Source organism: Crocuta crocuta, unplaced genomic scaffold, assembly GCF_008692635.1.
Source record: "Crocuta crocuta isolate KB4526 unplaced genomic scaffold, BGI_CrCroc_1.0 scaffold5, whole genome shotgun sequence".
In the NCBI taxonomy this organism is placed as follows: domain Eukaryota; kingdom Metazoa; phylum Chordata; class Mammalia; order Carnivora; family Hyaenidae; genus Crocuta; species Crocuta crocuta.
Window position 1 is genome coordinate 1,382,280 of NW_027530500.1, and position 23,440 is coordinate 1,405,719.

General features: G+C 39.1%; 1 protein-coding gene across 5 annotated transcripts in view; it reads left to right on the forward strand.

The window, feature by feature from the left end:
• Window positions 1-23,440, forward strand: part of WDR33 (WD repeat domain 33) — a 108,152-nt gene that overhangs the window by 60,835 nt on the left and 23,877 nt on the right. The window contains exon 8 of one of the 5 annotated variants that reach the window (XM_077766750.1): window positions 13,226-13,378. The exons of the other annotated variants lie outside the window; for them this stretch is intronic. Within the exon in view, the coding sequence (XP_077622876.1) occupies window positions 13,226-13,329 (104 nt within the window). The 3' untranslated portion in view covers window positions 13,330-13,378. Of the gene's footprint in view, window positions 1-13,225; window positions 13,379-23,440 lie in introns of those variants that run through there. 5 annotated transcript variants of the gene reach the window in all.

Sequence of the window (23,440 nt, forward strand, 5' to 3'; positions counted from 1 at the left end):
ATCTTTCAGCTTTATCTGAAAGGTAGATAAGTAATGGGTGCTTTATTGTCATAGGTTTGTAAAAATCTGATTATACAGTTGATTATACACCCTTAAAAAGGTGTTTTCTGCCTTATCTTTGGGGAAGAGAGGGGCCTTTAAAAAAATTATTATTCCCTGCAGGTTCTTTAGGACTTCTAGTTTTTTAGTGTCTATAGTATATTTGTTTGTGCTGTAAGAACTAGTGTTTTCTGTGTTGGCATTCTTGGTTTTTATATCTCTGTTTGGTGTGATTTATACTTACAAAAATAACATTTAGCTGCAAAGTGGGAGATTTTGTACATTAAAAAAGTTTCTCAATGAAGAGCACATACAGAAATCTTAACTTTCCTTTCTTCTCACAGCTAGCCTGGTACCCAGATTTTCCAGTTGTTATGGTGAACACTATTTAAAGAAAAAGTTACCGTCTTCCAACTTTTCTTTTCCTTATACCTTTGGCTTTATTATTGTTGGGTATTTTCCTGGAGTCCTTGTTTTAAAATACTTCTACATCTGGGTATAGCCCAAATACTTGAGCATGCCTCTGATGGAAAGGACTCCTGGTGAACTCCTGCTCATTGCTCTTTTTATTTTTTATGTTTTATTTATGTTGAGAGAGAGTGTGAGTGGGCGAGAGGCAGAGAGCTAGGAAGACACAGAATTCTGAAGCAGGCTCCAGGATCTGAGCTGTCCGCACAGCTCACAAGGACTCGATGCAGGACTTGAACTCACAAGCTGTGAGATCATAACCTGAGCTGAAGTTGGACACTTAACTGACTGAGCTACCCAGGTGCCCCCTGCTCATTCTCCTAATGAACATTGATAGATGGGCTTTTCCTCTATGCCTTAACAATTTTCAGGGTGATTGTCATTAATCATTAATGCATTTTATTTTATTTGAACTTTTCAACACAATTTAGCATGGTCTTGACATTAAAAGCAAAATGGAAGAAATCTTATACCAGAGTTATCCAAAGCTGCCCTCTCTGAATTGTGAGATATGTATTAGTAAGCCACATTTTGGAATCATTTTGTAACCCTAGAACATGTAGTCTGTTTTCATTCCACCATTAGTGTTTATAGATGTCAGTACTCTTCATTCAGAGACCACCAGGAGCACACTTGTAATTGAACAAGCTGGATGTATTACTCTCTGCAGCAAAGAGTACAGACCACAGAGAACTACGGGTGTCTCAGTAAGAGGGTCTTACAAAGATTGTATTATAGGATCTGGGCTTTGGGTAATTCGGGGGAGGGAGGATGGCCACTCGTTTAGCATAGAGAGCCATTTGGTACTTTGTGGGTTGAACAGTGACCTTGTTTTGGTCTGACTTCATTATGGTCTCAGAATGACAGAGATGTCTAGAGAGATCAGGAGAGCACCATGGTTTAGCTGCGAATGGTAAATGTGAAATCAGTTTGTAATAACCTTGAGGCTTAGCTGTGAGTATCAGATTAGTTCTCAGGTCAGAGGCTTTGGGTTTTGTTGTTATTTTTATTTTTTAAAACTTTCTTAAAAGCATTTAAATCCAAACTGGCTTCTCAGTGTAGGAACCAGCTTGGGGTGGGGGAGGTCAGGATTCAGTAGTTGTGACATTGGGCATGCCATTGGAACAAGTGCAGTGACACTAGTTTTTTTAAAACAGAACAACTGGGAAGCACATCACGCGTAACAGTTTTCAGCTGGCTAGAAGTAGTTAGGGGTAAGATACGAACATGTTCTTTTTAATAAAAGAAGTGAGATGTGTGAGTTTTTCTGCATTAATCTCTCTGGGGGTCCTGGGTTCATTCCACTAAATGTAGTGTCCAGGGTTTGGTTTGTAGGGGTTCGGGGGTTGTTTATGTCCATCTGGGAAGAGTCAGTCATTCATTTTCTATGTTGTCTGTGTTAATATAAAGCAGTAAATACCAAAGGGATTTTAAAGATTTTTAAGATTTAAGAACTCTGTCAAGGGGCACCTACGTGGTTCAGTTGGTTAAGTGTCCAACTTCAGCTCAGTTCGTGATCTCACGGTTCGTGGGTTCGAGCCCTGCGTCGGGCTCTGTTCTGATAGCTAGCTCAGAGCCTGGATCCTGTTTCGGATTCTGTGTCTCCCTCTCTCTCTGACCCTCCCCTGCTTGTGCTATCTTTCTCTGTCTCTCTCTCTCAGAAATAAAAACATTTAAAAAAATAAAGAACTCTGTCAAATACTTTACAAGTAAAAAGTATAATAATTGGGGTTCTTGGGTGGCTCAATTAGTTGGGTGGGTAGCTCTTGATTTCAGCTCAGGTTGTGATCCCAGGGATATGGGATCGAGCCCTTTGTTGGGCCCTGTGTCCATGCTGAGCGTGGAACCTGTTGGGAATTCTATCTCTCCCTCTGCTCCTCTCTCCAGCTCATACACAGACACACACACACAGACACACACACACACACTCTCTCTCTCTCTCTCTCTCTCTCAAAAAAAGTAATTATAAAATTTCCTTATGAACTCTCAGATCGACTTAATAATACAAAAAAACAAGGACTGTGTTTTCACAGCTCCATTGTCCATCTTAGTCATGTTCATCAGAGAGCATGAAAGGGAAATTTAAATCTATTCATTTATCCAAACGATTGCCGCTTACTCAATGCCAAGCCCTGGGTATGGGAGAAGGGGTCAAATAGCCAGTCCTGTCTTCATGAGCAGTACCAGTGGTGGCTGACCTTTGCTTTAAAGTCATTGCTTTTAATGGTCTCTTAATTTCACATATCTTCTAGATTGAGCACTGCATTATTTTATTATAGTTTACAGAAAAATAGCCGCATGACTAATAAGGTAGTTTTACAGAAATCACATGTTTCTGGAGCATCTGCTCAGGCAAGGCCAGAGAGACTTCTAAATTGGAGGTCTTCAGAACAAAATTTTGTGTCCTAGTAAACTGCAAGATAGGCTGCTGCTTTTATAACTTCATCTTGAATCTTACTGAATCTTTTTTTCATGTGGTGAAAAGTGAGTTAGTTTTAGAAGTAGAAGAGTTAGGTTTGTAGTTAGTTAAGCCTCAGTTGCGTACTTGTTAGAAGTCTCGAACGCGTTTGGGTAGTGTGACACGGGGAGAGAAGGCAGCTTGTGCGGCTCGTCAGGCAAGACACATGTGGGCAAGCCGTCTTTGCCAGGTGGTAGTGCCAGACCTGCTATCTATCAGTCTGTGGGATTCTCCTGTGGAAACAAAGAATATAATGTTCAGTCCTTCAAATCTTTGTAGCTTTATGATAGATAGCTTTGAATGTTCGTGAGATTCTCAGAAACCTTTATTTTTAAAATTTTTTTAAAAAATTTTGTAAATGTTTTTTTATTGATCTCTAGGAGAGAGAGAGAGAGAGAGAGAGACAGCGTGAGCAGGGGAGGGTCAGAGAGAGAGGGAGCCACAGACTGAAACAGGCTCCAGGCTCTGAGCTGGCAGTCAGCACAGAGCCCGATGCGGGGCTCGAACCCACGAACCGCGAGATCATGACCTAAGCGAAAGTTGGATGCTTAACTGACTAAGCCACCCAGGTGCCCCTCTCAGAAACCTTTAAGAAAGGATTTTGATTGGAGAAATTTTACATCGTGGTGCTTTTGGTAGAGCAGTAGTAGCATTAGAGTGTGTTTCCTTTGTACCCATCTAAGGGCAAAAACGTTTCAGAACATTTTTCTGCTAAAGACCATTTCACACAGAAAAATGTATTTTTTTAAACACCTTATAATGAATTAATCATTTAGATTTTATTTGCCAACTACAGTACGTATTTTTGCATAGGAAAAAGGATTCCAGAGTTACCGCAGATTTCAGGATTAGCAGGGAACTATTACATAACCATTTTTTATCAGTGTCTAAATTACATGTTGATGCCAGGACGTGTCTTCGTATATAATTCAGGCCTATAGACTTGTGGTACGTTCTCCTAAAGTTCCTGGATCAGGTTTTGTGTTTTGAAACTAAATCTGCCTGGGCAGCAACCCACTTTAGTGACCCCACAGAATTCACTCTTCTGTTATTTATTGTAACCAGTGGATCTGCATGTATGTCTTCTTTATAAGTATCTATTTACCAGAAGGGTTGATGCAGAATAGTACCAGTTTACTATGTCTTTTTCTAATTAATGATGACCTAAGTCTATTTGTTGTATGTCATTTTCCCATATAAAATGGGAGGGGTAAATTTTATTTTGTGTATTGTTAACCTTCAAAACTTAATGACAAGTTAAGCGTGGCAGGCTCAGTTGGTAGAGCATGCGACTCTTGATCTTGGGATCATGAGTTTGAGTCCCATTCTGAGTATAGAGATTACTTTAAAAAGAAAAAAAATGTATATATATACACACACACCCTCCAAAATAAAAACAAAATAACTTAATGATGGGAGAACATAGTGTAATTGCTGTTTACAGTGGGTAAGTGACAGTTATTGAGCCTCCTCTCCAGCTTCTCCACAGTCTAGGAATAGCCATAGTTTTACCCGGGGGCAGTCATGACTGACCTGAGTCCGCAGTTCTGGCCTCGAGTCCCAGCTCTGCCACTGGGCAAGTCCACCTAAGTTTGTTTCGTCCTCTGTCATGTGGGGCTAATGACACCTACCTCACAGGGTTGTTGTGAGGGTCCCAGAAGCACACGGAAGATCCCACTTCTCACATGGCAAGCANGCCACCCAGGTGCCCCTCTCAGAAACCTTTAAGAAAGGATTTTGATTGGAGAAATTTTACATCGTGGTGCTTTTGGTAGAGCAGTAGTAGCATTAGAGTGTGTTTCCTTTGTACCCATCTAAGGGCAAAAACGTTTCAGAACATTTTTCTGCTAAAGACCATTTCACACAGAAAAATGTATTTTTTTAAACACCTTATAATGAATTAATCATTTAGATTTTATTTGCCAACTACAGTACGTATTTTTGCATAGGAAAAAGGATTCCAGAGTTACCGCAGATTTCAGGATTAGCAGGGAACTATTACATAACCATTTTTTATCAGTGTCTAAATTACATGTTGATGCCAGGACGTGTCTTCGTATATAATTCAGGCCTATAGACTTGTGGTACGTTCTCCTAAAGTTCCTGGATCAGGTTTTGTGTTTTGAAACTAAATCTGCCTGGGCAGCAACCCACTTTAGTGACCCCACAGAATTCACTCTTCTGTTATTTATTGTAACCAGTGGATCTGCATGTATGTCTTCTTTATAAGTATCTATTTACCAGAAGGGTTGATGCAGAATAGTACCAGTTTACTATGTCTTTTTCTAATTAATGATGACCTAAGTCTATTTGTTGTATGTCATTTTCCCATATAAAATGGGAGGGGTAAATTTTATTTTGTGTATTGTTAACCTTCAAAACTTAATGACAAGTTAAGCGTGGCAGGCTCAGTTGGTAGAGCATGCGACTCTTGATCTTGGGATCATGAGTTTGAGTCCCATTCTGAGTATAGAGATTACTTTAAAAAGAAAAAAAATGTATATATATACACACACACCCTCCAAAATAAAAACAAAATAACTTAATGATGGGAGAACATAGTGTAATTGCTGTTTACAGTGGGTAAGTGACAGTTATTGAGCCTCCTCTCCAGCTTCTCCACAGTCTAGGAATAGCCATAGTTTTACCCGGGGGCAGTCATGACTGACCTGAGTCCGCAGTTCTGGCCTCGAGTCCCAGCTCTGCCACTGGGCAAGTCCACCTAAGTTTGTTTCGTCCTCTGTCATGTGGGGCTAATGACACCTACCTCACAGGGTTGTTGTGAGGGTCCCAGAAGCACACGGAAGATCCCACTTCTCACATGGCAAGCATGAAGTAAATGTGCGTTGCTTACATCACATATGTGCAAAGTAAGATGGTGTAAAGAAAGTCACATATTTCAGGGAATTTGATTGAAGAGGAGTTTGGAACTCAATAGGAAAGGCGTTATGCAGGGTTTATTTAAGAGGTGATGACTAGATCAGGAGTTGGGATGGGATATTATATATGGTTATCCTATTTTCAGTAAGGGTTCTTAGGATTAGAAGTGTCATAGATCAAATTAATTGTATTGTAAGCAACATTGAAATAAATAACATTGAAATGGAACTATGACTTATTTTTTAAAACTTTACTTATATAAATCCTCATACGTTACTTCCACTGTTACCTCAGAACCAGCATACTCCCTCAAGGCAGCACTGCACTCCCAGTACACCCCCGGCCTCCTGTGCACGAGCCCCCAGATTCTGTCCTTCCCTTTGGTCTGTTGCTGGCCTGTTTGCTTTTTGAACAGATAATAATTTGAGTCTTCCTGACAGCCACTAGCTTTTTGAGTTCTAGTTAGGTCAATTGATAGTTGATGAGCATAAGATACACTGAGTTGTTTTACAGATTTATAGCAGAATTTTCTTTTCATTGCTACTTTTAAAAAAATGTTTATTTTAGAGAGAGCGCGTGCGAACAGGGGCGGGGCAGAGGGCGAGGGGGACAGAGGATCTAAAGTGGGCTCTGTGCTGAGAGTGGAGAGTCCGATGCAGGGATCCTGCTCTCCAGCTCATGACCTGTGAGATCATGACCCGAGCTGAAGTTGGATGTATAACTGACTGAACCACCCAGGTGCCCCTTTTCCATTGCTACTTTTTACTAGGTTTACAGTATCCTGAAAACATAAAAAAGCCAAAAACATGATACATTTTTGTGGTGTTAAGTTGTTTATTTGTGCATTTTTAATAGACATTTTAAGTTCAGATCAGAATCCAATATTCCATTTGTAGAGATACTTATGGTCACACTGTAAGTCCTCATATATTCAGTTATTCACCAGGCTTGATGTTCTCCTTTTATTGTTGCCTTCTCTAAAAATGAGTAATGAGAAAAAAATGATACTTGAAGCACAGTAAAGGTTGTGAAGCCTTCACTCTGTCCCAATACTTTGATTTTTTGTTCATTGTGATGGCTGAAGATGGGAATTAAAGGACGGAAAACGAGAACTCCGTACTCCCACACACCCCATCACACTGCCCCCACAGAGCACAGACAGGCAGTGGTGTTGCAGACACTGAGCTGACCAGCACTCTCTGGGGAACGTGACACAACTCCATGACCGTGTGCACTAGACTGGCAGAGATGGGTGTAAACTGGTGACACAGATGCACGCACGCGTTCTTCAGAGTACAACCATGAGACTGAAGTCCACCGTCAGTGTGTTCCCACTAGTTAAAATGGGTTTACTTTGCTCTTTCCACATCTTGTACTGTCACCAGGAAGATGACAGATGATGAGTACAAAAGCAGACTGCGTAACAGTGTTTGGCTGACGTGGGGATATCACTTGCAACTTTGGCTTTATTAGCAGTGCCATTCTGCAGCCAACCAAGCTGAAGACTAAATGCAACATTAAGATGCATTGTTTTCATCAGTCATGCATGGCAGCAAGTAGACTCTGTGTATCGCATGGAAGTAAAGTTTCCTGGAAGTAAGATTCGGAGGGTAATGTGAGGTCTGGATTCACACACCCCCCTCCCCCCATGTGCCATGTGGAAGGCTGAGATCTGTGGTGCAGCAGTGCTGGGGAACCAAGGGGTGGAAAGGTAAGGAAAGAACTGGGTGGAGTTTATGCAGAATTACCTTCTTGAGGATTTTCTGCCTTTACAAAGGTAATAAGCATTCATAAAAAGTTCACACAATTAGAAATAAGTCAGTGTCTCTCCCCTTTTCTCTTTCAGAGTTCATCACTATTCTGTTAATAGTTGGGTGTGTATGTTTCCACAATTCTTCCACATATACAAAAGTTGTATTTTTAAAAAACTACATGAAATGGGATTATGGCACAGACATAGATTCTTCCGCTGTTTCCTTTTCACACAGTATATCATGGTCATCTTTCCGTATCATTACTATCCCGGTCCTTGTTAGGTAACTGTAACATTTCATAGCACGTGTCTGCATAACTTATTTACCATTCTCATGGACAGATGTTCAGGATTTGCAACAGGCTCAGAGTTGTACACTAAGCTTGCTTATACCTTTATATTTGTTCCCACTCATGTAAGTTTTCCTTTCGGATAGACCTCTGACTCTTTGATGGAGCAGAGTATGAACATTTAAGCTTTTGAGAGATAACTTTTTAGTTGTCCTCACGGCCCTGGAGTCATTAATGGTAAAGTTTAAGAATGTTGTGGTCTAGCCAAAAACTAAAGATGACAGGATGCACCTTTTAGGATTTTCTCTCCATTTAAGAATGTAATCTTATTTTTAAAAACTATGATCTGCTCACGTGGTAAAGTCTTTTCTCCAGTGTCACAGCGGGATGGAATTTGAAACAGTGAAAATCTGCCAATCCATTACCACTCCCCAGAGATAATAATTTTAAACCAATTTGTTGTTATTCCTGTGGTTACCATCAGAATTTAAAACAATATATTTCTCAATGTATCTGTCTGACATGGTGTCTCTACTTCTTGTCAGGAAAGATGAGTTTCATTACTTCTACCACCAGCTGTGCCTTCTGCCGCCTGGGTTTTGTCATTACAAGTTGTGGTGGTTTTGTTGGCTTCCGCCAATGGTTTTCAATGTTCTTAGTTCATTAGTTGTTTGGGCCACCAGCTTTAAGCAGTCCCCTTTGACTCATGCACCATATGTTCGGGGAGGAAACCCAGGCCCTTTAGTGTCCTACTTTCTCTCCTCCCTTTGCTGTTAGACGCGGCCAAGAATTTCAGTTTGTGTGAGTTTTCTTGCAATCTCTAACTACTTCCTCATTTTTTGTTCTTGTAGTGTCACCAAAAACGTTTTACCATAACATTTTTAGTTCTGCAGTAACAGTACATGAATTTTGTTTTGTTTGTTTGTTTGTTTTGGTGCAACAAAGGTGATTTTAGTAAAGCATGGGGACAGGACCTGTGGGGAGAAAGAGCTGCCTGCTTTTAATTTTGAAGACATTCTTTAGCTGGTTCTGTGACTTCCTGCTCTGATTTGAACTGTCTTCTGGGCCAGTGACTGCAGTCATACTGGGATTTCTTTGGCTTTCTTTGTTAAGTCCACTAATTTTTTCTCAGTTTAATGAAAATACATTAGAATTTTTTCCCCCCAGAAACAGTGTTTGGGAGATAAATTTCAAAATTCTTATCCCTATAGAGGTGTATAATTTGCCATCATATTTGACTCATAGTTTGAGTTTCGAATTCTTGCTTCTAGAATTCACCTCAATTTTGAAAACCTCTATTATCTGTCAATTTCATATGTTATTCTGATTCTCATTATTTTGCATATAACCTAGATTTCCTTCTGAATGTTTTTGAAATGATTGCTCTTTTTCTGTGAACTTCTTTTTTCTTACTGTACCCACACTAAGGTGTAAGTATTTTATTTTTTATTTTTTTAGAGAAGAGCTTGAGTGGTGAAAGTAGAGAATCTTAAGCAGGCTCCACGCTCAGCATGGAGTCCAACATGGGGCTTTTACTCATGTCCCTGAGATCCTGACCTGAGCCAAAGTAAAGAGTTGGATGCTTAACCTACTGAGCCACTCAGGCTGCCCTCATATTTTATTTTAAAACTTGAAGAAATGTTTATTTTTAAGAGAGAGAGGAAAGAGAGAGCACACAGGGGAGGGACAGAGAGAGAGGGATAGAGAGAATCCCAAGCAGTTTCCACGTTGTCAGCTCAGAGCCCGATTTGGGACTCAAACTCAGTGTACCTAATGAGATCATGACCTCAGCCGAAATCAAGAGTCGGTCTTTTACTGACTGAGCCACTCCGGTGCCCCAGCCCCTCATATTTTAAACTTCTATCTTTTTTGGCTTACTTTAATCTACAATTTTAAATCTTTCAAAGAGTTTATTTATGGGGCGTCTGGGTGGCTCAGTCGGTTAAGTGACCGACTTTGGCTCAGGTCACGATCTCACGGTTCGTGGGTTCGATCCCCGCGTCGGGCTCTGTGCTGACAGCTAGCTCAGAGCCTGGCACCTGTCTTCGAATTCTGTGTCTCCCTCTCTCTCTCTGACCCTCCCTTGCTCACGCTGTCTTTCTCTCTCTCTCTCTCTCTCTCTCTCAGAAATAAATAAAATTTAAAAAACAACAACAAAAAACCCCAAAGAGTTTATTTATCATTTTCTGTTATCTCTCTTACAAAACTCTTAATATATTAATGTTGGACCTCTTGAGCTATCTGTCTTATATTACTGTTTCTTTCATATTTTGTTTCTCTCCTTTGCTCTTAAGAATTGGGAGATTTCTTCTGTTTTATCTTCCAGAATACTGTCTTCCTTCATGCCCAGTCTGTTATATAGTCCTCCTGATGAAATTTTAATGTTAGCCACTGTGTGTTTAATTTCCAAGATCTCCTAGCGGTTCCCTGGTATTTTTGTTTTTCATAGTGACCTGTTATTTGTTTTTAATGAATATACCCCTTTAAACTTTCAGCATAGTAATCAGCGTATTTGTGTGTTTGGTTTGCTTTGGTCTTGTTCCTATTTGTTTTGCCTAGGATAACTTAATCTTTCTTTTTTCCTGGTCTTTCTCTTTCTTCCTGTTTGTTTGACTTTTCTCAAATGTCCTTGGTTCTTTAAGTATTTGAATGAAGATTTGTATTGGTTAGCATAAGTAGCTGCTTTTCATTTCTTTTACAATTAAGTAAGTCCACTTACCCCAAAGGCTCCTTCCCTGGATGCTAGCCCTCACCATGGGCTGTGCGTTTGTGGTGGGGACTGAGTGGTGATGGTGGGAAGGACACGGGTGGAGTGAGCAGCATCTGCCACAGGCCACAGTTCAGTGGGTTGTATCATGAGGTGGAATGCTTGGCTCACTTCACTCTCAGATGGAATGCCTTCTGTCCTTTTCCCTCCTCCTCCCCTCTCCTGTCTCTTCTCTCCCCGTTCACTCTTCCTCTTCCCTTCTGTCCTTCTTCGGGGTCATAGTGTGGCATTGCCACAAGCTTTGTGCTGCTTTCTTTCTTCTGGAGAGGAAAGAACCCTGTTCTTGGATTTCTTCCAAGACTTAACTTTGGCTTTTTTCAGAAAGCTGTTGTCTGGCTTTAGCTGAAGGTAGCTGTTCTATATAAATGAAAAATCAGCAGGGGCGTGGACAGGTCGCTTTATGGAAGCTTCTGTAATTATCCTCATTACTGCATCACAGCCTTTGTCACTGAGCTGTCATGGACCCCAGAGTCTTTTATTTTTTTGTAATCTCTACACCCAATGTGGGGCTTAAATTCAGGACTCTGAGATCAAGAGTCACATGCGCATCCAGTTGAGACAGCCAGGTGCTCCCAAGTCTTTAAAGGCCTCTAACAGCCTTCTGTGTATTTGGGGTTTTATTTTTTTCTGCTCTGGTTTATTTCATCAGTAATAAGCCCACTTATTTTGTGAGAATGCTCACACTTGGGTTGAAGTTTTTTGAAATTTTAATAAAATTTGTGTCAGTGTTGGGAAGTAAGTACATCCACTGTAAACCTTTGAAAGTAAAGGGAGGGGCTTGTATACATCATTTCATTTAGTGCTAAAATCATGATTTATTCTAAGACATGATTTCTTTTTCACATCAGTGACCTTTAGAAATAAAATAATTTGTATTACTTCCCTCCTGGCATTCTTCCTACTTACATCATTTCTCCATATCTTTTTTTTTTTTTTAAATATTTTTATTTATTTCTAGGAGAGAGAGAGAGACAGCGCGAGCAGGGGAGGGTCAGAGAGAGAGGGAGTCACAGACTGAAACAGGCTCCAGGCTCTGAGCTGGCAGTCAGCACAGAGCCCGACGCGGGGCTCGAACCCACGAACCGCGAGATCATGACCTAAGCGAAAGTCGGACGCTTAACCGACTAAGCCACCCAGGCGCCCCTCATTTCTCCATATCTTAAGAGATAATATGTATTTAAATTTTTAAACATGTATTTGACGCTTAAGATAATACATGGCAATGGGGGATTTAGGGGTAAGTGATCAGGTAAAATAACTGAAAGACACTTGAGTTAAACCTAGTATTTTTCCTGTAGGTTTTTCCCTAGAAATAAGTTAATATTCTTTTTTTTTTAAATTTTTTTTATGTTTTATTTATTTCTAGGAGAGAGAGAGAGACAGTGTGAGCAGGGGAGGGTCAGAGAGAGAGGGAGTCACAGACTGAAACAGGCTCCAGGCTCTGAGCTGGCAGTCAGCACAGAGCCCGACGCAGGGCTCGAACCCACGAACTGCGAGATCATGACCTAAGCGAAAGTCAGACGCTTAACCGACTAAGCCACCCAGGCGCCCCAGTTAATATTCTTTAAAAAAGAGAAACTGCAGAGAATCATCAAACATTTACTCCATAGATACAATAGTAAGTCTCTGTGTTGGAGACTGCATTTTATTTTAGTCTAGTGGAATCAGTAATTATATCAAAAGTATTATCTGTCTTAGCTACTTAAAACATAGAGTAGTACAGGCAGTGGTAGCCCCCATTTTCATTTTTCCAGTTCTGAGAGAGATGGCATGAGATCAAGTCTAAAACTTGGTTTGGATGTTTGTAATTAGAGCTCAGTGTTCTTTTCTGAGAGGTCATTTGAAAACTGAAATTTTGCAAAATCTTAAGAAGCCTTACTTTGTGGAAGTAATTTTAATTTGAGCCATTTTCTGCTTTCCTATATTCTGTTCATAGTAGGAACAGCTCTTACTGGATAACTGACTCTATGGAAATATCTGTCCCCATGGTGAAATTTTTCAGGGAAGAGAATAAATCAAAGTAAGAGCTTTTATTTATTGACTATTCAAAATGTGTGCCAGGCATGATGATAAGCTATTTATATATCTCGTTTAATTCCTGAAGCAACCCAATAAATGAGTGTTAACATTTGAAAATTTAACACTTAAAAATATTAAGGCTTAGCAAGTGGTAAGTAAATTACATAAAGCCGTAACTGGTAAATGACATGTTTTAACAGGTCAAGTTTACTATAGATTTAAAAAAAAAAAAAAAAAGCTTATTTATTTATTTTGAGAAAGAGGGTCACAGTGGGAGAATGGTAATCCTAGGCAGCTCTGTGCTGTCAGTGCAGAAGTAGGGCTCAGTCCCACAAACTGGTAGATCATGACTTGAGCCAAAATCAAGAGTTGGAGGCTCAACCAACTGAGCCACCAGATGCCCCTACTCGAGATTTTTTGTTAGTAACTGCTGTATAAAGTATGAGCACTAAACAATGTACCAATATGAATTAAAGTATATTTAATATATCCTTTCTTTGATTTCAAATAATACTGTTTTGATACTGTACCTGTCATGCTACTGGACAAAGCTGATGTCATCCTTTCTTCCTGTGGAGGGAAATCTAGTAGACTGTATGTGGAAATGAGAATTTTCGTGATTCAGTCTCGATGCTGCCCAGAGAGGAAGAATTAGCCCTTGATCTCTTGTCCTGAAGAATACAATTTTGGTTTTTAATATAATGTGTATGGATGTATTTTTTGCTCTCTCAGCTTTTCTTTATTCGTTCATTCAATAAAATGCAAGAAGATGACAGATTTTAATCGCCTCAAGGAAATGCTGGTATTCTTTATAATATGTTAAGTTTAACTTAAAGTGGTTTGGATTTTCACATTTCCTAATATTTATTACTTGTTTTTTGCATTTCTAGAATGGTAAAGATTTTTTTTCTTTCTAAGATCTATCGGGAAAATTAAAAATTATTGTATGTCTTTATTTATCAAGAGGCATTGGCTGGGTAGTGAATTCTAGATTCAGAGTCTCCTCTACCACTCCCACTTAGCACTGTCAAGATCTTGTTCCAGTCTTCATGGAGCCAGTGTTAAGATGAGAAGTTTTACTCTCTCTTTAAAAAAATTTTTTTTAATATTTATTTATTTTGAGAGAGCGAGAGGTGGGCAGAGAGAGTTGAGAGAGACAAACTCAAAGCAGTTTCTGCGCTGTCAGTGCAGAGCCCAGTGCGGGTCTCAATCTCATGAACTGTGAGATCATGACTTAAGAGACATTTTATGGTAGTTTGTAGAATGTCCCTCAATTGGAATTTATCAGATGTTTTTCTCATGATTGTTTTGTTTTGGTTTTAAGAGATTTGGGGGGGAAGATCACAAAGGTCAAGTGTCCTTTTCATTACATCAGAGCAAGGATGTATACTAACAACATGACCTGATGTTGACCTTGATCACCAGGTCGAGGCAGTGTTTGTCAGAGTTCTCCAGTGTAAAGCTATTCTTTCTCTGCCTTCCCCTTCTGCACTCTTTGGAAGGGAGAGCCCTGAAGCACAGCCCATACTTGAGGTGTGGGAAGTTACACTTCACATGCTTGAGGGTAGACTAAGTGCAGAAGTTATTTGGAATTTTCATGCACAAGAGATTCAACTCTATTCTGTTATTTATGTCATTATGGACTCATGGATAGTTGTTTGATTGTTTATACTACGATGGAAGCTAAGTAATGTAACCAGCTCCCAGTTGAGGTTTTGTTATCTCATTTCTGCTTTGAAACAGAAAGGGAGATAATTGTCAAGAGCCAATTGGAGTGTGATGCCATTTCAGATTACTTATTTATAGAAGTTCTTAGTAATAATAGCTTGAAATTACAGTCTGCTGGGAATCATGTGGTAGACTCCTGCCTCCAGCAGTTTTTTAGGGGTTCGTGTAACCTTGTTCTGATACAGGTAGATTTCTTTAGGTTTGCCATTGTTACCTTCCTTAGTGGTAGACGGCAAGGGTTTTATAGGGAGCCGAAAATGCAAATATATACAAGTAGATACTGGCGAACTCAGAGACTGAAAGTACAGTTGATGTTGTGTGTGACTGTGATTATCATGGGGTTAATTAATTCCTTCTTGTTTGGCCAGGATTCCTTGTTGCTTTTGTGTTTCTAAACATCCAGCTTTAAAAAACAGTGTCCTTAATCTGGCCAACTGAGAGTGATGAATCAGTTTACTTTTTAAATCTTTTTTTTGTTTTTTTTTTCCAGAAGGAAGGCTTTCCCTAGAAATGCCTTAAAGTATCATTTAAACTTACTCTTGTTTTCCTTTTGTGATTCTGCTGTTTCTTCACTAAGGGTTTCAGTCGTGGCTTCTTTTCATTTCTGGCCAAGGCCTCTGTTGGCACACGACTCTTCTTAATGTAGTACGCCCTGGGTGTTGCTCTTTCCAGCAGCTGTGGTGTTGCCAGGCCTTCCCCTCATTCTTCTAAAGATTTTGTTTTGCTTTTTATACTTTCTAGTTTTTCAAGTGATGACTATATGCTTTTCTTGATTCTTTAAGACTGTTATATCATCTGTTTATTAATATTGAATTATGAATGTGTGCAGAAATGTTTGATAGAGAACCTCTGAACGAACGAACACACACACACACACACACACACACACACTTCCTTATAAAGGACTTTGTAGCTGGTTTCTACTGTGTGTGGGGCACCAGGTATCTCCCATCTCAGACTAATGGCTAATGTGCTAGTGATACTGGCTGTTAACATTTGGGACAGTAAAATAGCAGTGAGATGGAAAGGGTATCTGTTGCATTCTTTCTCTTTAGGCTTCTTTGATGAATATTCTCCAAAGAGCCTTGTAACTTTATTTATTTATTTTTTTGAATTCTTTAAATTGAAAACAAAACCCAACAAAGGAGAATTGCTGGTTGGCAGAAAACATGTGATGTTGCTGCTTTTTGGTTATTGAACTGAATACTATAGAAGACGGACACCGATTCTGTACACTCTCAGGCAATGTTTTAGGGAGAAAATTTAGATTTTCCTGTTGTATCAATCATCTCTTGATTGTTTTTCTCCCTTATGTAGTCCTCAAGATTTTTCTAAATGCAATCTTTTAAATTTACACATGGAAACTGCTTGTTTTCTGTTATACCTGTCCCCCACATTATTGTGTAAGTTTAAGAGCAGTCTGACATGTAAGTTTCAGCAAACTTATGTCTATATATGTTTTTATTGGTCTCAGAAATTACTTATTTATATGTCATATATTTATTAAAAATTTTTCACTTTGATGCCAGAAGTAGCTACATGGTGCTAATCTTACGACATGTATGCTTAATTTCAGTTTTTAGCCTACTTGACAATTTCTTTTAGGTCAGCCTTTGTCTGTCTTCCATGTAACTACATGGTCCAGATAATAGAAACCAGTTTACATGCAAATGCAAATTAAATGTCTGACTTAAGTAGGAGATTGGCAAATTTATGATGTATCTTACCTCCTTGTTTCATTTGAGTCTTTATGTTTGTATACCAGCTACTCTTCTGACACCATACATTTCACAGTTAAAACACTTCTGTGTTAACACTCAGCTGTGTCAAATCCTTACATTTTGCCATGCTTATTTCTGAAAGTTTTAAAGAGGAGCACGTTACAGATGTGGACCCAGTACCCTTCCTCTCTCTCCTCAGAGGTGTTCGCTGTCCCGAATCTAGTTAGGGTTCATTGTTGCCGGACAACATAGTAAGGTAGCATTGCAGAATTTCCCAGATTCATCTTCTGAGGGACTCGGAAGTGCTTTGAGAAAAAAAGACTCATGGTCAGATTCTCACCTGCAGATTTGTAATCTATATTGAAAGCAACGAAGGCTCTCAGACATGGGGGGAAAACCCTTAATTTTTAAAATTCAGCATTGCCTGACTCTGACTACAGAACCCCTTCATCCAAGACTTTGTGCTCTGTTGTTGCTTGGAACATACTCCTTGAAAACGCTGCCTACAGGTACATTGTTTCCATGATTGACTTCCCATTTAATTTTATCAATTTTTACTGATGTCACTTTCTAGATTTAGATGACGGAAATACTAATAGTATCACTTTCAGTTGATGTTGACTGTTGGATCGGCTTTAAAATTGTTTTGCAAAAAAGCAAGGTAAATTGTTAATAAATTGCATATTCATTAGCCAACGTACAAGTTACCTATGATGTTTAATTTTTTAATTGAGTTCGCTAATCTGTTGAATACTAAAATGTCTGGCTGCGGACCCTGGCAAACAAATACCTTTGCCTTAAACTGATCTGTTACATTCTGTGTTCCCGAGGCTGGAAGTAGACGGGTTTTGTTGTTACTGTTTGACGCATTTTCTTGAATAACAGTTCTTCAACTGTTAATGTATGAGATGGTACTTGAATTCTTTGTTTGCTTTTTTTTCTTCCTGTATTAGAAAATCTTGGTGCTTTTTGTAAGTTATGTATAAAGGAAATTTTTCTTAAGATTTGTTCATATACTGGCCTGATCCAGGAAAAATAAAATGGGAAAATGGACACTATTTTTGACCTTCAAATAAAAAGATTGGTTTTCAGACTGTTCACCGAGCCTTGGGGTCATATGCATTGTCTTAAGTCAGGACCCGTGTGGGATGCCAGGTCCCTTAGGGTCTGGGGAGGCTGTGGAGGAGAGGTGCGGTTCTTGAATACACAGAGGCACACAGTTTACATACAATGTCTTCTTATAAAGGGAGAATCCCAAAGCAGACCTCATCCCCTGCTGGCTTCTGTCACTGGACTACATGTTATGGTCTTGAGATAGGAAATAATAAACAGAAAACCTCCACTTTCTACAAAAGCACATCTGGGGCGGTTCATCAAATGTCTAATGACTAAACCATCTGTCCTGTTGTTGTTAGAATGTTAGGGCTTATTAAGGAGTCTCTGCATTATATTTCTAGGGTCTCCCTTAAAACAGAAGCACATCCAGTTAGGAAAAATCATTTTGCATTCTCTGCAACTTGCTATTTTAGGCAAGTTATGTAACGTTATTTTTTTAAAGAGATTTTTCTGTTTTCATTTGTGGAGAAAAGTCTCTACAAACCTGCATTAGTTGTTCTGTTAACTTAGTTTCAGTGTTTATTCTGTAAACATTTTAGTCTAAGTGTTAACTTTGTTGGACTTTACCATGCCTGGACTATATGATTCTACAACTATTTCCCCAGTGTTCAGTCCTCATTCTGTCTGGTGATCACATATTTTAGAGACTGAGCATCCATAAAAGCAGCCCAAGAAATGTTGCTCTTGTGCACACTTATTTTGAATTAACGAGTAAGCAAAAGAGCACATGAATGAGTGTGTGAAGGAATGATCAAGTGGAATAAGTAAAATTGTTGTTTTCCTTCTATTTGGCATATATTCTGACGTACAACTTAGAGTTCTGTTTTGCAAATAATTATTTTGAGAAGTGAGTTAAATGGTTCTGGTGTGTCAGACGCAAGTTCATCCATGAAGCAGTACCACCCATCTCCTAAAAGATGCTAATTCTGTCCCTATTCGTTTAGCTAGGACCACAAGAGAGTGTCCGCTAGCTAGGAAATGATGCAGAATTCATTCCCCCCAAAGCTCAATCTCTAAAAGTAACCTAGTATGCTTAGATCAATTTATAATTTCTTTGGGTGGAGTTAGGTTATGGTTACCACATTCCTTTCTTTTTCTTTTCTCTCCCCCGCCCCCCCCATTCCTTTATTCTTAATGAGATCCCTGGTCTTCAGAATCAATCTGATTACTTCTCCAGTAATTAAAAGAAGTAATTCCTATTTATGTATTTAGTTTTAAATTTTACCCTTCAGTTCTTTTCTTCTGTAGTTCTGAGACCTGGAAAGGTATACAGAAGCTGGTCTACTACAGCCTCCTGTTACATTTGATTGATCCTAAAACAAAAGGAGCCTTGTTGAACCTTGTTCAATGTGGGGGTTAGGGACCCCTCTGCTGCAAAATCCACGTATGACTCTTGACTCCCTAACCTACTGTTGACGGGCGAGCCTTACTGATAACATAAACAGTTGAATAACACATATTTTATATCTTACATGTGTTATATGCTGCGTCCTTAGAATAAAGTAAGCCAGAGGGAAAAAAATGTTACCAAGGTAATTGTAAGGAATAGAAGATACGTTTACCATACGGCACTGTATTTATCGAAAAACGTATGCAAATGTAAAGCTTGTATGCAAAGTGGACCTGTGCCATTCAGTCAGTCCCCTGTTCAACGGTCAGCTGTATGTGCCACTGCATTTGGATGTTCTGTACAGTAAGGCGAAGGGAAGATAAGAGTGGTGAGAGGATGCAGGCCCCTCTGGGCGCTGGCCTGCTGAGGCCTCTGCTTTCTCCTGTGTCACAACCTCAGCGCTGGATAACCTTGTGGGTCTTCCCTGGCTCTGGTGTCAATAGAAGAGCCTTTATTTCTTGTTCATTTTGTAGCAGTGAATAAAATCCATACCGTCATGGGAACTTAAGGAGGAACTGTCTTTAAAATGGCTAATTACAGTCTGTATCAGTGCTGCCCAGTAGGAATTGTGACAGTGTAGCTGTTCTATGTCTGTGTTACCCAGCGTGCCAGCCGGGAGTCACACGTGGCTGTCAAGCACTTGTGTGACCAAAGAACCTGAATTTTAACTTTGATTAACACAAATATAAGTAGCCACATGAGGCTAATAAGTTTTACCTGTATTGGACAAAGCAGGTTAAATTCTTCAGTATTTGTAAGTATTTAAGGGGAGTTCCACACAGATTTATTATGACAGTCTTGTTCTTTATATAATGATTTGCAACCAGAATCTCTTAATTTTAGAATTTAGCAATTGCAACTCCCAACTTTGAATACCGAAGTCTTTCTTCCAGCACATCCTCCCTTTTTAATTGTAGTCCCCTATGGAGAGAGGTACTCTGACGTTTTCTAGGGACCCTGGAGTCTTTACTTGGTAACCATGTGCCTGTATTGCTGGCTTTGTAAAGCTGCTGTCCTGCGGAAGACTGTGCATCCCAGTCTGCCTATAGACCCCGTCAGCTCCCTGCTGGGCTGCACCTGGTCCTGTGTTAGGCTTTGCAGTACCTGGAGCGGGTGGGATGTTGTTGAGACTTTCATCTTCATATTTTCAGGCTTGATTGTGACAGCTTTTAATTAAGGCCACTTTAAAAATGCTTGGGTGGGGGGTGCCTGGTGGTTCAGTCGATTGAGCGTCAGACTTCAGCTCAAATCATGATCTCCCAGTCTGTGAGTTCGAGCCTGCTTCAGATTCTGTGTCTCCCTCCCTTTCTCTGCCCCTCCCCATTCAAGCTCTCTCTCTCTCTCTGTCTCTCTCTCTGTCTCTCTGTCTCTCAAAAATAGATAAACATTTTAAAAATGCTTGGGCTTCCATTGGCAAGAAGTGTTTAGCTTTAAGATCTGGAGCCATTAGCAAGATGTCAGGACTAAAATATCTAGGGCACTGGGTCGTAGAAACAGTTATCACTTAGATAAATTTTCCATTATGTCTGTGTTAATTGCTTCAGCATTGCAAATTCCAATTACATTCTTGAAGTTTCCATATTTGGGGATCACAAAGCATTTTGAATGGTTCTATCCTGAAATTCTGGACCTTTGAAATGATAAAAGTTAGTATAGAGACATTCTTTTGGGCTAATGGTTAAAATTGATAAACTGTGTTCAGGACTCCATCATTTTTCTGTGACAGAATAATTTATATAAAATTAGGCTCTTATATTTAACACCCAGCTCACAAAACCTGAAATATCCAACTTAACTCATTCATACTGAGTCTGAGAGCTGTCTGAAAAAGGGCATCCCCACTAAGGCTCTGAAGCACATCTTCCTGAGACCACAGCAACTGGTTAGTTCTGTTTTGGCAAACAGATTAGTTTGCCAAATTAGGCACTAATTAATATAAGTCATTTCTTGAGATTTGAATAGAGGGAGACCAAAGGCAGTTGCCGTTAAGTAATAAAAGAACATGTTACAAACTTCAAGCAGTACAAGAGTAAATGCCTACTTATTCACATAGCATTTCCTCTCTCTAAAAAACTATTACCAGCTTAACTTTTCTTTTTACAAATTGGATGAAATCACACCTTGCTTTTCTGCTTATATATTTTAAAAGTCAGGCTTATTGAAATATGAGTTACCTATGGTAACATTCACCCTTTTTACTTATACAGTTCTTTGAATTTTGACATACATTTACCATAATGAAGATCTGTAACATTTCAGTCCCTTCAGAAAGTTCCTTTTCTTTGCTTCATTGTTGTAACCACCGTCATAATCAAGATACAGTACATTTCCATCACCCCCAAAAAGTTCCCTCAGCTTGCCTCAATGTAACAGCTGTACTGTATTCAGTTATATGGGTTTACCTTAATTTTCTCCTAAGTAACCTGTAACTGATTGATGTTTGGGTTATTTCCAGTCTTGAGAATCACACAAGGTACAATAAACATCTTTGTAAAATCTTGGTGTGATTTTACAACTACAAACAGGGTAATTTCTGGCAGAATTGAAGCTATAACATTTTGATAGATGTGACCAAATGGCCTCTCCCAGAATCGTACCAGTGCACTTTCTAATTAGTTATAGATGACAGTGCCTATTATTCTCTATCACTGAGTGTCACTGAATTTAATTTTTGTTACTTTGATAGAAGAAATATTACCTGGCAAAGCAACTTGCATTCAGTGGTGTTTTTTTCTTCTTATTTTAAAAACATCAGGAAGTTTACACACACACACAGAAATCTAACGTATGTGATTTATAGTTACATCCACAATGTAACATTAGAGAAAAAATGAAAACTTTCACCTTTTTTCTGTTCCCTCAATATAGTTTTCATTTGCTGCTTATTCATATCTACATTTCTGCACTTCTACATGAACATTTTCATAATCACGTGGTATATGCACGGTTTATACATAATTTTGTTTGCTGTTTTAAAATTCACTTTATTTCATGAGCATTTTCCTTTGTTCCTGGAATCTTCATTTTAATAGCTGTATGTTTGTTTGTTTCTTTGTTTTTGGCCATGACACAGTTCGTTTAATTATCCCACTTCTAAAATTTGTTTACACATTTTCACTAGTGTACACATTTTCACAAGGTTTCAAATGTCATCTTTTTTTTTTTTTAAATGTTTATTTTTAGGAGAGAGAGAGAGAGAGACAGCGTGAGCAGGGGAGGGTCAGAGAGAGAGGGAGTCACAGACTGAAACAGGCTCCAGGCTCTGAGCTGGCAGTCAGCACAGAGCCCGACGCGGGGCTCGAACCCACGAACCGCGAGATCATGACCTAAGCGAAAGTTGGATGCTTAACCGACTAAGCCACCCAGGCGCCCCTCAAATGTCATCTTTTAAATATAAAAGTTAAAAACATCCTTTAAATTATTTTCTTAGGGTAAATTTCTATTAGTCTCATTGTTCTGGATCGAATTGTATCAACACTGACATGAGAGGGTACAATTTTATCACTTGAAATCGTTTTTGTCACTTCATTGGAAATTCAGTAACATCTTTTTACTGGAGAAGGAAGAAGATGCAAATCGGTGTGCTTCTGTGCCAGGTTAAGCTATTGATTTTTCCTCCTTTTCATTTGAAAAACTTGTAAAAATGATACATGCTACTTGCAACCATTTCATAATCACTTTCCAGAGGTAATTGGTCTACTGCTATTTAGTAAATTAACAAATTTTAGTTGATTTTTTTCCTCAATAGATCATTCACATGTTTCAGTTTTTAAAGATCCCCAGACAGTACACAGTGAAGCCTCCTGATCTGTTCCGTCTCTTGGAGGCAATTAATGTGATGAGATTCCTGTTTTCTTTCAGATACATTTTGTGCATTTTTGAGCAAATGTTTGTGCTCTGTGTGTGTGTGTGTGTCTTTGTAAGCTACAAATATTAGCATGGTGCACATATTTTTTTGTACATATTTTCTTAGATAACTTTTAATTGTATTTAATTAAAAAATTAGATGACATGCATCTAGTTCAAAAATAAAATAATGTAAAGACTTGAATAGTTGCCCTTCCATCTGTTCCTTGTCTGCTGTTTTTCAGTGAGTCTTTGTGCATATAGAAGCCAATAGAAAGGGATGTAGTTTCTTTTCTCTTCCTCCTGTAACTCTTAGACTAACCTTCCACATCTAATGAGGCAGTATAGAATAGGCATTTAAGAGCTCTGTGGGGGGGCCAGCTCCCTGCGTTCAGGGTCTGTTCTGCCACATGCCAGCTGTGTGATCATGGACAAGCTGTTTAACCTGTGTGTAATTGTCATATGTGAGCTATTATTATACATGCTTTGCTGAGAATAGTACCATACAGGGGTGCCTGGGTAGCTCAGTCAGTCATCTGACTATTGTTTTTGGCTCAGTTCACAATACCAGGGTTGTGGGATTGAGCCCCTTATTATCCTCTGTGCTGAGTATGGAGCCTGCTTAAGTTTCTCTCTCTTTCTCTCTCTCTCTCTCTCTCTCTCTCTCTCTGTCTCTCTGTCTCTCTGTCTCTCTTCCCCTCTCCCATGCTTGCATGTACTCTTATGCTCTTTAAAAAAAAAAAAAAGGAAGGAAGGAAAGAATCCCATACATATAGAAAGTGTATGTTTGCTAATAGTACTATTTTTAGTATTAAAGACAGTGACCAATAAAATAAGACCCAAGAATCAGTTCCAGTCAGCTGGATTTACATTAGTGATTATGTGTATGGGTAAATTTGTTTAGCAGTAAAATATAGATGGGATTCCTCGCTTGCTTGGATTCTACTTAAATACATTTTAGAAAA